Here is a 14,826-nt window from a genome sequence, read left to right on the forward strand (position 1 = left end):
CACAGGGGTCAAGTTTAGATGCAAAGACACCACTCCTGTGAAGGCTCAGTAATACCTAACAACATTTTGCACTGCTGGCCAGAATGACACCGTTAGCAGAGTTATTTCTCTGTGCTAAACCCAAAACAAGCCCGGAAAAGAAATAAAATTACTGCTTCTGAAGACATTGTGAAGCTAAGTTCAATACAACAAACGAAGTCTAAATGTCAGGAATCAAACACTCCAAACTCTAGGAAATCTAGAGTTCTCTACATTCTAAAGACTTTGTTATATTCAGAACCACTATTTCATTTTGCTCCTGGAGGAAGCTGCTTATTTCAAGACGATTGTGTCCTTCCCCGACAGGCAATTTCAACACGTACGTTTTAAGGTGTCAAATGATTAATTGGAAAAAAAAAATAAATAAACGTTCTCTAGGTACCAAGCACAAAAATAAGGAGTGGGAAGAGGAGCTGATCCTCTCCTTGGCTGGTGGAGGAGGTGTTGGCTGGGGGCACCGAGGGTGGTGCAGAAAAGCAATTTATAGCCTGAGCAGCAGCTCGGAGGAGAGGGGGTGCTGAGGAAGGAAATGACAACAAGCCAGGAAGATTTTCCTTGCCAGAAGGATTATTAGCAAGAATGAAGAGTTTTAGCTTTTATTTTTAAGATCTCTTTTCTATCATTGTCACCACACTCCTGAAAGACTCAAGGCAGTCAACAAAAGAAGCCAGGCAAGGTACAGACATTTCCTCCATAAACAGAACATTCAGGAAACTGGAAAACCAACCATTCCAAAGCAAAGAGCAGTAATGAGGGGTCTGGTGTCTTTTTAGCACACAACTTTTCTAATTTATGATGACAGAAAAATCTCCCAAATCCAATAAAACCCACACCTGATCCAGGTTTCAAGTGCTTTAATTCTCCAAGCTTTGATCTTTAACTTCCCAATTCTTACACCAGCAGCCAGGAAAAAAAAAACTACTTAATTTTTCTATAAAATAAAGCAGCTGAGCTGTGTCCTGCTTTGCCTCTGGTTCTTCTTCTAAAACGAGCCATTATGATTATGCCTCTTTCAGTCCTCCCTTGGAATTAAGTTGGGCTTGGCTACAGTCCAGGGCTGATTACTCCAGCAATTTCCCGTTCCTGAAAATGATGCACACACAGTGTTGGTCCCAGCAGCCCCAAATCTACCCCTAACTCTGGGTCAATGCAGACATTTCTGTGCAAAACCCTCCTGCACTGATGGGAAATGAAGACCTGGCACAGGAGAAACACCAGCTCTGAGAGATCTCCTGAGTCAGAAGCTGCACAGACAGTTTCAAAAATATCTTTGTTTGTCAAGGAGCCCAAGACATCAGCCAGCCAAAGTGACAGCCCACAGCTTGAGTGTGAATGTTCAGAGCTAAATTCCACTGGCATGGATTGGGTATGAAGAGGAACTGCACAATGGAAGGAAGTTTTGACCATCTGCCTTGTTAATACACAAGTCAGAGAAAAAATGGTGCTGATTTCTTGAAAAGGGCTGCTTTTTCTTTTTTATTTTTCATTTTCCCCTCTCCTCATTTTAATTAAAGAAGCAAAAAATGTGGTCAAATTGCCCCTTAAGTGTGACACCGCATTTTAGCAGAGCTCACAAGTCCTTACAAATCCCAGAAAGTATTCCAGCCGTTCCCCTGCAGCATGACAGGAAGACAGCCATAGACCTCCACCTATTCATATTTTATGATATTATTTTGTAGTTGACTCTGCCTTGAATGGGATGCTGAGCTTGATGAGCTCCAGAGGTCCTTTATAACCTAAATTATTCTACAATTATTCTAAGGATTCTGAGGACTAAGCGCTGAACTATATGTTTTGGGGCACTAACAGAATTATCAGAACACAGCATCAGATTAAAACTAACCAACACTGAAAACTCCAGCACAGTAACAGGGTCTATGGGTCACAGCCCATGGATATTAATTTGGAAGTACCCAAATGCCAAGACAGCGAGTGGGAAGAGGATCCCAGGATTTCCATCTGTACTTACTATCCATCCAATGAATGCTGCCCATAAGGAGTAAGTCATGGCTCCAGCTCCTCCTAATTCCCAGCAATCAGGTGGGATTCAGACTGGTGAGATCGGCCAACTCGGTGCTTTAATTAATTGCTGAATGGAGTCAGTGCCCAGGGGAACGTTCCAGGCTGAGGCAGCACCTTCTGCCCCCACCCTCCCTGCTGCAGCCCCAGATAAAGAGTTCCAGGAACTGAACCAGCTGAGCTCAGGGATGACTTCCAGACCTCCAGCATGAGGGAATGCTCCCCAGCCCTCCCCAACAGCCCAGCCAGCACAATAGCCTCCAACAGGACAGCACTGCCCCATCCCTGGAGACCAGCCCCAAGAGCAGGGACAGAATTAATGGAATTACCATCTCGGAACCTCCAGGGCTTTACACCCTGACACAGTCACCCCCAGGGTGGTCAGTAGGTAAGGAGATGGCAGTGAGTGGCCGTGGTGTCTGCTCAAGTGGAGCATTCCTCTGTGGGGTGTCCAGCTCTGGGGTCTCAGCACAGGGAGGACATGGAGATGTTGGAGTGAGTCCAAAGGAAGCCGTGAAGATGATTAGAGGGATGGAGCAGCTCTCCCATAGGGAAAGGCTGAGAACTGGGGTGGTTCAGCCTGGAGAAGGCTCCAGGGAGACCTTACTATGGCCTTTCAGTATCTAAAGGGGCTCCAAGAGAGCTGGGGAGGGACTTTGGACAAGGGGGAATGGCTTCCCACTGAGAGAGAGAAGGTTCATGTTGATGTCAGGAAGAAATGCTTCCTTGTGAGGGTGGTGAGGCCCTGGCACAGGGTGCCCAGAGCAGCCGTGGCTGCCCCTGGAAGTGTCCAAGGCCAGGTTGGATGGGGCTTGGAGCAACCTGGGAGAGTAGAAGGTGTCCCTGCCCATGGCAGGGGCTGGAACAGGATGAGCTTTAAGGTCCCTCCCAACCCAGACCATTCCATGAGCCCGCTGGCCCCGGTGCATCCTGGGCTGGGCAGGACAAGCCGGTTTTATGGGAAAAACTGGAGCTGCTGCTGCTGAATGCACAAACAACGCCTGGAGAAACACACGTGTGCCCCATGTGACTGCGAGCACTCACACACCACATTTAGCTCTCTTAGATCCTAAGGAGCTCCACTGCTCTGCTCAAAAATCCTTTAAATAATGGATGTTTCTCTCTCCCATGGGCAGTGGAGTGCGTTCCAGTCCCACAGTACCAAGCATCTCATAAATGCCATCAGCCCTGACAGCCTCCCTGTTGCTATGCAACCCTGGGCTGCCTCTCCATACGAGTTTTCCCTGCCTCTTCCACAGGGATACGATACCCAACCACCAATTACATCCCTGATGCCAAAGCCTGACAGCATTTTCCTTATGAAACAGGAGTTGTTTTTAGAGGGTGACTGGTCTAATTCTCCACCTTTCCATTGCTTCCCCATTGATGCAATGGACTGAATCCTAACCCCTTCTCCCTGAAAAGGCACAGCAAAAATTACATCTGCAGCAAAGCAGATGTACTAAAGGAGCTCCAAGAGAGCTGGAGAGGGACTTTGGACACGGACGTGGAAAGGAATGGTTTTAAAGTGTCATAGGGTAGGTTTAGATCAGTTATTAGGATGAAATTCTTGCCTTTGAAGGGGGTGAAGCCCTGGCACAGGCTGCAGCACCAAAGAGAGACCTCAAGTCTACCCTGCATCGATTCAGGTCGCAACAGAGAATGTGGTCAAATGAATGCAGATGAAGTTGGTTTTGCCAGGGATCTGGTTACGATCACACAGTGACATCAGCTCCCTGCTCCTGCAGTGACTCCTGGTGCTGTTATCGTCCTCATTCCACAGAGGATTTCAAAGACATTTGAGAGTTTGTCATTTTTTCTACCCTGCAAACTGAGCTGCTCTGCCCCGCTGTGAATACTCACCACACACATGTCAAGTGGTTCAGGGCAAGGCTGAAGTTGGAGCAGAGGTTGACTCGATGTGCAAAAAGCAGACGAAAATCTAATTCTAAATATAAGCCCTGCTAGGGCTGAGTGAGCCACAACAGCACTTCCTCTGAGAGGTGGGAATGTACAACACAGCAGAGCAGAGGAACTAGTCTTTAAAACCTCTCCTATATCATCAGATTAAATTTCCTCTTCAGCCTCAGGCAGCCAAGCTGATAAGGAATGAACCCCTAACAAAGCCAAGGCAGCAGGAAGGAGCCAGAGGCTCCATCAGGAAGATCCTGAGCAGTGACAGGGAATCCAGGCTCTCCCCAGGGCACGTGTAACTCCCATCAGCATTAATAAAACCTGGCACCGAGCGTGGAACAGGATCCCTCGACATCAACACTGCAGGAGGCACAAGCCAGAACAAGGCAAATTCATACTGGGATGCCAAAGAGGGAATAGATTTGCTTTTTTTGCAAAGCTGCATAGTTGAAATCAACACCTCCTACTCGAAAGGCTGCATTTCACAGCTCTTCTGCACAGTTAACGTCTCTCCACATGAGACACAAGCTAAACTTCAAACAAACATTCCTGGGAAAAAAAGCGCTCGTTAAGTTAAAGCCTGGAATTAAAGATGTACAGAAAGTGATAGGATTTCCTGACAACAAGTGAATAACAAACGTGCTCGTTTCAACACACAGCTCAGATGTTTTAGGAGACAGCAGACAAAACACACACACAGTCACCCCCCCAGTAAAAGCCAGGAGTGTTTCCCAAAACTTTCACAATATTATCAATTTCAGTAAAAATGGATTGCCAGGATAGAGAGTCTGAGAGGGTGCTGAAGCCCTGGCACAAGTTGCCCAGAGAAGCTGTGGCTGCCTCTGGATCCCTGGAAGTGTCCAAGGCCAGGTTGGAGCAACCTGCAATCAAAATATCAGCTCTAAATTTATTTGTGCTATTTTCTTCTTGTTTAAGAGCATGGTAAAAATCAACTCCTTGCAGTCAGCCTAAGTGAAATCACTGAGTAAAATCGTCTAAATAATTATTCCTGTCAAAATAATGAGAGAACAACAAAGGCAGCTACCAAATGCCCATCACTATGGGTTTCTGGCCCAGATTTATCTGCCAGCTACGTTCATGGCCTGTTAAACCAAAGAGAAGTTATTAAGAATGAAAAAGCAGGAACTCTTTCAGCACTGGCCCTTGTATCTTCATTAATTAAACTGAACAGCTTCACTCCTCCCCCCAGCTCCAAACAAGACAAACAACTCATTTTTAAAGCCTGCTTGCTGCAAACTTGCTTCCCCCTACTTTAACAGCTCCCTGGGTAGTTAAAGATGAAATTTAAAGATTAAAATTCCATTTACTGATAGTACCAAAATAGTATTTTTGAGAACAACTCATTGTGTTCTCGGTGAATATTAGCGCAGAACAATTCAGCAACTATTCACCATAGGGCCTGTACCTATTCCAAGTTCAGGATCAAAGTGCCAACTTGTAGTAATTCCTCTTTACAAAGTGTTTGTTGAAGAATGTCCACCACAAAGGACAAACTTTTTGCAGACAGACTTGGGTAGAACATAACAGGCACTGCAGATCAAAGCTCTTTTATAAGCAGGGACACAGTCCCAGGTGAATACAGGTGTGGATCTCAAACCAGGACCCTCACCTGGCTCCAGAAAGGGATCCTGTTCGATGGGAAAAGGCAGAGTCAACCAGCTTTCCCAGCAACATATTATACAAGCTTAGAACAAAACACCTGGGGAGATTAATAAAAACTAGGATGGGAATTTCAGCCTCTAGCAGGGAAAGGGCTGTAGGATGCAACAAAAAACCTCAAAAGGACTAAGTGCCCTCCCAGCACTTCTGGGACACATGCATCAAACAAATCACTTCCATCTTTATTTTGGAATTAAAAACTGAATCCAAACTAACGGTAAGGCTGCCAGATGAATTTTGAATGAAAACACCGTTTTCTCTGACTGCCCAGTACACCGAAAGCAAACCACTACTAAATGCACTTTGGTGTTATTTTTAGCACGTATCGGAGCAATTTAGGTAAAACACATCGACCACTCTCAGCCCCAGAATTCATCTTTCCTGTTCTGTGTGAAACACCTCTGAGGTTTTTCCATGCCTTTTTTTAGCAGTGTAAGTGGAGCCAAGGGAACCAAACAGCTTGCCCTGGTTTTATTGTATGGCAACAAACCTCGAGACCTAGAACAGTGCTGGCTGTGAAACCAGATCTCACACCTATAATAGAACCGTGACCGATAGACCCTGATTAAATCAGAGGCCATGTTTAATGCATGTATCTCTGCTCCTCTTACAAAGACACCAAGCTGATGACATGAGATGAAAATGGACAATTAACTCCATCAAAATACCTGAAAGAAAAATCAGCCTCTATTTAAAAGGTCTCACTGCAAAGTACAAACTTCTGCAAGCTCAGCTATGGAGTCGCAGATGTGAGGGTGAAGAAGTTTACTCATGCTGCCTAAAATTGTGCTGCCTGAGTTGATTTTGGACAGCTTTCTGTGCTTTGTATGTGCCAAGTTCTCCATCAGTAGCCACCAGTAGCAGCAGGGAAGGGAACTGGAAGCCCCTGGCTGTGTCAGGCAGGAGTTCATGAGCACGGCTGCCCCTTGTTTAAAAACTCATTAGCCCCAAGTGACTGCTCTACACTACAGCCCTAAAGCAGCACAGAAGTCAGTTTACATAAATAACACACTTTTTACTCATTCCCTAGTTTTTTGTAGCACAACGCCAGTAGTTACAAGGACTAAGACAGGACCCCTGTTTCAATGGACCCCTGTTGTACCAGCTCTGGGTCTATATTCACCAGTCATTTGCCACCGACATAATGGCACCAACCACAAACTTCTTGGAGTGCTCAGACCTTAAGTTTGAGCCCAAGTGAAACCAAATTCACACATAAAGCCGAGCACAAGCAAAATTCCTGCTGAAACAGAAGAACAGCAGCTCCAGCACTGTCACCAGTGACTTAAGTGAAAAGGTCACCCCGTGTCTCCTGATTTCTGCTCTGTAAGCAGTGCTGTGTAGGACAGCAGAACACTTATCCTCTGCAGGTTTCACATTCCCATTTTTCAGCCTTCTTTTACACGAGTTGTTCATTCAGATGATCCCAATAAATCTAAAAGAGCAGCTTAAAAAAGAAGCCAAGAGAACTTCACCATGCTGACACTGTAACAGTGGTTACCAAATATTTTCTTCTTCATTCTTTTGTGCTGACTTGACGCTATTTTCTTTCCCAGTCTGTCCAAACAGGACATGGATAGCAAGCTGGGACAGAAATGCTCTACCCAGTGCTGACAGAGAGCCCTGGAAAGAGCCATATTCAAACACCACACCTGCCCAAGGAATGCAGCGTCACCTGCGCTCCTTCCCTGAGTAAACCCAGCCAGGCCACAGCAGAGCTGCTTGTGTTTACTTTTCACAATGAGTAACTGTTTTGTTTAATAATAAAAAAAAAAAACCAAAACATTTTAGCCACTTCAGAGAGTATGGATTTACCCACATGCTGGCACCAAGGCTTGGGGCCCCTTTCCACACAGCTCAACCACAGCCACTAGTCAAACATTGGGCTTAAATCACCAGTTTCAGGTACAACTCAAACCACTGGTTTCAGCTCCTCTCCATAAAAAGAAACAGAATAAACCAGATTTGCTCCCCTTTCACTCCCTATCACTCCAAACCTTTGCTGCTTTGCACGGTGTGCCAGAACTAGAACTGGGGGTGCCAACAATGTAGAGGAGGATCATGGCAGCAGCAGCCCTCAGGAAACCAGCCTCTCCTCCACCTCTCTGCCATGCCATGGAATACAGACAGTCCTTCCTGAAAATAACCTGGAGACTAATGGAAAAGGGAGGGGAAAGGGCTCTGTCTGGCACAGAGCAATAGAAAACCAAGAGCTCTTCACCTTTCTTTTGCTGCCAGGAATTGCACCCTGGCTCTGCCACACCACAGCCTTCACAAATCATACTGACCCTAATGCTTCCGTGGCATGACAAAGTAGGAGGCATTCTGAGAAAAAAAACACCTGTTTTTCAATAAAAGAAGGAAATAATGATCATTTACATTGCCTGCACGGTGACAGCACTTCGCTCTTCTTCTTACAAATTTAGTTTCAGGCATTTTTTACTGGAAAATCACAAATGCTGAAGCACACCCAAAGCCATGCTGGCCTGTGCTGGGGAACCAACCAACACCACCCCAGTTTCAGTTTAACTTTCTAATTTCAGACTGATACATGTCCTACCTTACTGCTTTGCTTCAAAATCAACCACATTTTTCCCATTCCCCAAACCTTGATTCCCTGGCAAATGGAAACATCCACCTGCGCTGCAGGAAGAAAGCAGCTGGGAGCAGACAGACAGACAGCACTATCTGGAGGTGTTTTGGGGGCTGTTTTTAGATGGAAAAGCAGACAGGAGGGAAGTTTTGTTAGGAGATATAAAATGCTGCAACAAACCCGAGGGTTTGCACTGAATTCTCTCCCTTGAGGGTCTCAAAAAGGTGCATCGCTTACGAGCTCGGGTGGCTCTGAGCTGGGCTGCCTCTTCCTCAAAGAGGAAAACCTCTGCTGACTCCGCACTGAAAACCTTCGGAAGGACTCTCTGCTCCGGGATGCAAAGTGCCTGAAGGAAGAGGTTCTCTTGAAGGGAGTCCTGGTGCCACCTTCCCCTCCACTCCGCTCATGAGCCACCGCAGTAGTGACTAAATTTAGTGCTTCCTGCAAGGATCTCCGCACTGTGCCCATCCACTGGGTCATGTGAGTTTGTGCCACTGTCAGTTTGTCTCCAAGGTAATCCATTTTTTTTTTTTCCTCCAGCAGAGATGAAATATCAATATTCAGTAGCAATTAAAATATACTCTCCTTAACAACCCTGATTTATTTTGCGGAAAGTGATTCCGTGTATAAAATATTTCCAGCTAAGGTAAACAGCATTGCACTATCACTCTCAGCATATTCCTAAAATTAAATAACCAAAGACGTGAGGTGGGAGATTGGTATTTGTCAAGTAGGAAAAAATAAAAGACTTTTCCTACTTACAATCGGCTTTGCAGAGTTCCATCAAAATATGTTTAATTCAGCCATGTTAAAGAGATAAATGCTTTAATCCTGTCACAGTCACTTGAAACGAGTCCATTTACAAGCAGAGAATTAGGCTCTTACTCTCTCATTTCACAGCAGGAAAAGCAACTCCCTTTTTAAGCCAAGTTTTTGTTTTGCTGTAAATATCAGAAGGATAAAACAAATCTTATTCTCCTGGCTCGGCCACTCGTCAGGTGAGAGTACACTGACCAAAGTTCTGGTGCTCCTATACAATCCATTTAGCAGCAAATCGATTAGATCTTCCAAACAATAAATCCAGATTCTTCTCAAAAAAACTCTGCAGCAGGGTGTCAGCAGCAGAATCCCCTCCTCAGCAGCCTCGCTGCCTTCGGAACCATCCTGGAGCTCTCCCGTGACAGAACTGCGGAGCGAAGCCGGGGGGAGGCTGAAGGGGAAGCGTGTCCAGCTTTCCCCGCGGGACTCGCTGCCTGCTCAGAGCCTGCCAAAAGAGCTGCTGGATGACATCAGCTCCTCTGCTTCCAGGGGGGCTCCCAGCCTAGGGACAAACGCAGGGACTGTCCCCACGCCTCCCCGTCCTCCTCGCACGGCCCGGAACAGCTGTGGATGCACAGCTGTCTGTAACCCGTCTGGCGCCCAGGCAGGGTCTGCCGCGCTCCCGGCTAAGGCACACGAGGTTACAAGCAGGAGAACGCTGCTGCCTCTGGAATGCCGATCCCTCCTCTCCGTCCCTGCCTCGCCTGTGCTCCGGGGAGGAAACAATGAGGAGGTGACCAGCCGCAGAGGTCTGCCCAAGGAAGGATCTGGGCTGGGCTTTATTATAGTACAGGCAGGGTTACCATGGCAACGCAGGGAACAGCATCTGCTGGCTCCGGAGCAGGCAGGAGTTGCACAGATCTATTGGAATGATTCATAGTTTGCACATGTCACGTGGACTTCGTGATTTTAACCCTTCCTGGGGAACGCGGCTCTGCCAGGGAACGTCTCACACTCACACCAGAAGATTCCCCACCGGGATGGGGCCGCACCTACACCCTCCTGCTGCTGTTCAACGGGCACCTGGGCAGTGCCAGCACCCCTACCTGGTTCACTGTGCCATTCATGGCCCCAAAGAGGACACGTCCCAATCCGCGACTGCGCTATCAGCACAGGATAATGATTAAACCAGAGGCTCAAACCAAAGCTGAACACGCCTGACCACTGGAAGCCGTTTTTTATCACTTTTCTACACCGCTCCCTGTTGTGAGGAAGGGCTCCGTGTCCTTCCCCAGCTCTGCACCCTCCCTGGCTGCTGGGAGACCATGGGGTTGGTACCAGAAACCCAAAATGATCGAGGGTAATGAGAGGACCCCAGGTGTCACCAGCCATGGAATGCCTGGGAACAGGGCACTTGGGAGAACAGCAGGAATAAAAGCTATGGGTTTAAATCAATAAATCTAAGCTCATGACGTAAGGTTGGACTTAAAAGTCCAAAGTCAAGCTGTGACTAGTTCAGGACCAAGGGAAAAGAGGCAAGATAGGCAAGTTGGAAGTTGCTTGCTCTTCTGTTTGTTCAAGGGGGTTTGTGGATGTTGCTTAATTTGCCATACAAAGTACCATGAACTTGCATCACCCTCTGCTCCTCTGAACTATCCAGGAAGAGATTCAATGGAACAAAGAATTTCTAGATAACATTTGATGCAACAGTTCTTGCATAAGGTTTATTCTATCAGAAATGTGCCTTGCAGACATGCATGAACCCAAGATGCCCTGAGGAAACGGGGTGCCTTCCCTTTTAATCCCTGTTTTTAGGAGCTCAGCTCCACCAACCTGTAACTTATCTCCAGGAAAAACTTCAGTGATAACTATGTAGCATTTCCTAACTTATTCTCATTCCCGAATATTTTGAACATTCACAAATTAGCAGCCTTATAAAACCCCTCAGTAATCAAAGAAAATCCAGCCAAAAGAGAAAAAAATCCTTTTTCTTCCCCCCTCACACAGCTCTTCTCCTAAAGAACTGCAGGGTTGTTTTTGTACAGAAACGGAAAGAGATAGTTTTGACCAGATTCCCCAAGAGCGGGGTGTTTCTCAGATTTGTAAACAGGAAAAAAATAAATTTATCTACCAGAGTTATGGATAACGCTTCACAAACGATGGAGGTCCTGCACCCAAGGCTGGAATTTAAGACTTACTGCACATTTTTAGGCTGTTAAATTTAAGTGTGATATTTCAAACATCTGCGCCTTTGCAAGAGCAGCTCTGTGCCTGCTGCAGTGCAGGGATTCTGCACGGGGCACTCTGCCATTCCAGAGGGTTTCAGGCTCCATCTGATGCGGGAGCCCTTGAAATAGCAGCCCAAGAGCTCTGCCTGGAGCCGCCATGTGAGTTAGTCAGCAGTTCCTTCACCTCACCAGGACAGGCAGAGCAGAACCCGAATTTAACTCCCCTTCTGGAATATCACCTGGGGCAAACAGGGAGAGAGGCACAGCCAGATGTCACCCAGGATGCACAGAGCGAGGCGTTCCTACAGCTCGCTGTAAGGACTCCTCCCATGTGCATGGAACTTGAAGGATCTGAAAATGCTCCACAGAATATATTCACTTTTTTATTATATCTCCCCTGAAAAAAAAATGTTATACCAAATATACCATTTTTGTCCTCAGAAGATTGGAAAACTGCTGATTTGAATCTTTCTGCAATTCTAAATTTAGGATCTTCTGGCACCATGTGAACACACTGCTGGGTATTGAAGCATCTAAATTACTGCTTAGATTTACACCTCAATTAACATCAGGGCAAAACACTTTAGAAAACAATCCAGATGCACCTTCACCACCAAATTCAAATAGTTGGAGATTTTTCCAGCATTTCAGCTGAACTTGCAAGGGAGTGGAACAAGATGAGCTTTGAAGTCCCTTCCCTTGGAGGTCATGGGCACCTTCCACCATCCCAGCTCCAGGCCTCATCCAGCCTGGCCTTGGACACTTCCAGGGATCCAGGGGCAGCCACAGCTTCTCTGGGCAATCTTTGCCAGGGCCTCACCACCCTCTAACTGGCCCCCAGCCCAGCAGTCCTGGCAAAATGAAGGCTTGTTCCTGAACCAGAACAGCACAAGATGATCTTCTGCCCTTGACAAATCTGAGTGATTATTTCACCCCGGGTCTGTCAGGATCCGCAGCTCCAGAAAACAGTGCACACACACACACAGCTACCCAAACTGCATGACTAATTACCTCAGTATAAATGGGGCCTCGTTATTTAAACATGGCTGGATACTTTCATTATTAACATCTATTCCACCTCCAGCCCAAAAACACAACCCTGCACAAAGACTTAACAACCCTTGTTTCTCCCCTTAGTCAGTAGAAAACAAAATTCCATGGTTACATTATATTTTCCAAAAGCCTCTTACAGCTCATTTGGAGCTCCACCTGCTCTCAAATACATGTAATTATGTTAATGACTCTGTGGGATTGCAAAGGTCAATTTAAAGAAGGCCTACAAGCAGCAGAGCACAGAACACACAGCCCAGGAGGGGCAGGTGGACTTGCAGCCTCTCTATGGGTGTGAGTCCTTCCAGCCCATGGGGTTCCCCTGCCACCAGCTCCACCCCAGCACCATGGAACTGGGATGGAAATCCAGCTGAAGACCCACCAAGACATCTGGGATTAGTTTCCACATCAGCTGGGTCCCCTGAAGGATCCTTTGCCAGCAAGGCAGACGGGACAGAAGGATGGGCAACCTCAGTCTGCACCAACTGTGCCAACAATTTCTGCTCTTCCCTTGTGGGAACCCCAGTCAGAAATTTACTCTCTGATGGGTTCCTCCAATCACTTCACTCCAATTAGCAATTAGCATTAATTCAGGAATTTCCAATGGGTTTTCTGTGAGGCATCATCCCACCTACAAACAGCAGGACTTAGCACTTGTGAGGACCACGGGCAGCTCCAGCCCCACTCTGTGACACCCCCAGGAGCACAGCCTGCCCTTGTAAGGCTGTCCTGGCCCTGCATTCCACACCAACTACCCTTCTGCTTCATTAGTAAGAGAACTTAATTTAACCTCTTGTGTTTGACATGATGGACTATTTAAAGATGTAGCACTGGGCTGGGCTCCGTTGCACGGCTCCAGACTCAATTACTCTTGGGCTCCTCAGACACGACAAACAACTCACAGTTTTTTAGGCCCCTTGTTTTTGCCTCTGTATTCTGTGTTTTGCCAACTGAATTGTCACATTCCAAGAAGGAGCAGCGAGCATTCCTAGCCTGAATTTTTCACAAGCAACACTCCATCATGAAGACTTTGCCCACGTCACCTTCAAATTCTCATTTAAAGTAAGAAAAGAAATACTTGGCTGCATCTCTGGCAGAGAGAGACCAAAGCTCAACAGCTGGAGCAGAAGATCTGCTCCACGGCAGACACCCAGCCTGCCCACCATTCCAGTCCAGGAATTCCCATGACACTGAACACAGCCAAAGACAAAAGGCCTTGGTTGTTTTATCTGTTCTGTTTTGTGGGTTTTTTTAAATTTTCAGGGTGATGTGATAACGCAATTCACTGAGATGTTCAAACGGCCTCACCTGTAGACAGGCACTCTTCAGTCAAAGGAAAAGGGGAGAAACCGAGAGAGGGAAAAGAGCGGAATGGATGAAGTGTATTAACACAAGGACTTTGGACAGAGTCCATACAGAGAAATGTCTTTTGCAACCTGAAACCCCAGATATCTCAATATTTACACCAAATATTTGGTTTTGATTCCTACTTTCATTTTCTACTGAAAAGAAGCAAGTTACTTGCACAGCCACACCTCTAATTAGTGGTTATTCACAATCTTGGACACTTTGCAGAGACATCTTGGAATTAAAGGTGTTCCTCTTGCACACAACATCTATAAGAGGCTGAATTTTCATTTCCAGACTTTTCCCTTCTATTAGGTAATTTTGAAAGTCCCCAGAGGCCTCATAAATCAGTGAACAAGGAGAGAAGCTGCAGAGGCAACAGGCTCTGCATCAATACTGGTGAAGTTTACACAAGCACACACTGATATGAGAGACTTTTAAAGAAAGGAGCAAAAGCATTTCAGAAAAGATCCCATCAGTGTAGTACATAGCTACTTTAAAAATCTTTATTCTAAACAGAACTGGTAAAAAGTCATAAAAACTATATAAATCTGCATTCCTTGTATCCCTTATAGAAGCACCCTTGTGATAAAGAAAGCACATTAATAGTTTTCATGACGGAATGAATGCTCTAACATACTTGTTTATACCTGCCAGAGTAATTTTTCCATTCTACTGCCATGGTGATCCTTGATGGGAACAGTGAAAAACTGCACTTTCCCATTTTATTTGAAATCAAAAAGTCAGCCATCTTTTATCTGATTCTGGGCACTTTTGCAGTACCATATCATTAAATCAAGATTAATAAAAATTGGTAAATAAAGGTAACTGTGAAATATAATTTTTACTCTAAGTTTTTAAACCATTTAAATACAACTACCAGTAATAATTGCAACAACTAAAGCACAATAGCATTTCAGAAAATGCCAATTCTTTTGTCCCCCAAACTACGTTTCTCCTGAACCCAAGCAAGGCCCAGTTAAACATCCTGAACATACACAGCTTTTGTGCCTTGAATTGTTTCTGTCTGAAACAAAGCTATCAATGTTAAAGCTGAGGAAACCAGCTAAAAATATACGAGGTTGTTTGCATGCCCATGTCCATAATCCTGCGGCACTTCCCTTCCAGCTCAATGGAGGAAGAAAAACTGAAAAAACAGAAACAGGAAATTCCTACAGCACAAATACGCTGGAAAGG

General features: G+C 45.9%; 1 protein-coding gene across 4 annotated transcripts in view; it reads right to left on the bottom strand.

The window, feature by feature from the left end:
• KIAA1671 (KIAA1671 ortholog) overlaps positions 1–14,826 on the bottom strand; it is a 64,880-nt gene that overhangs the window by 11,744 nt on the left and 38,310 nt on the right. Inside the window, exon 1 of one of the 4 annotated variants that reach the window (XM_066200046.1) lies at positions 8,483–9,771. The exons of 2 other annotated variants lie outside the window; for them this stretch is intronic. In XM_066200046.1, the coding sequence (XP_066056143.1) occupies positions 8,483–8,767 (285 nt within the window). In that variant the 5' untranslated portion in view covers positions 8,768–9,771. Of the gene's footprint in view, positions 1–2,008; positions 2,150–8,482; positions 9,772–14,826 lie in introns of those variants that run through there. One more of the 4 variants, XM_066200049.1, reaches the window with a different exon arrangement.

Source organism: Chamaea fasciata, unplaced genomic scaffold (genome assembly GCF_029207755.1).
Source record: "Chamaea fasciata isolate MVZ Bird 193981 ecotype frontalis unplaced genomic scaffold, bChaFas1.0.hap1 SCAF_18, whole genome shotgun sequence".
Classification (NCBI taxonomy): Eukaryota; Metazoa; Chordata; class Aves; order Passeriformes; family Sylviidae; genus Chamaea; species Chamaea fasciata.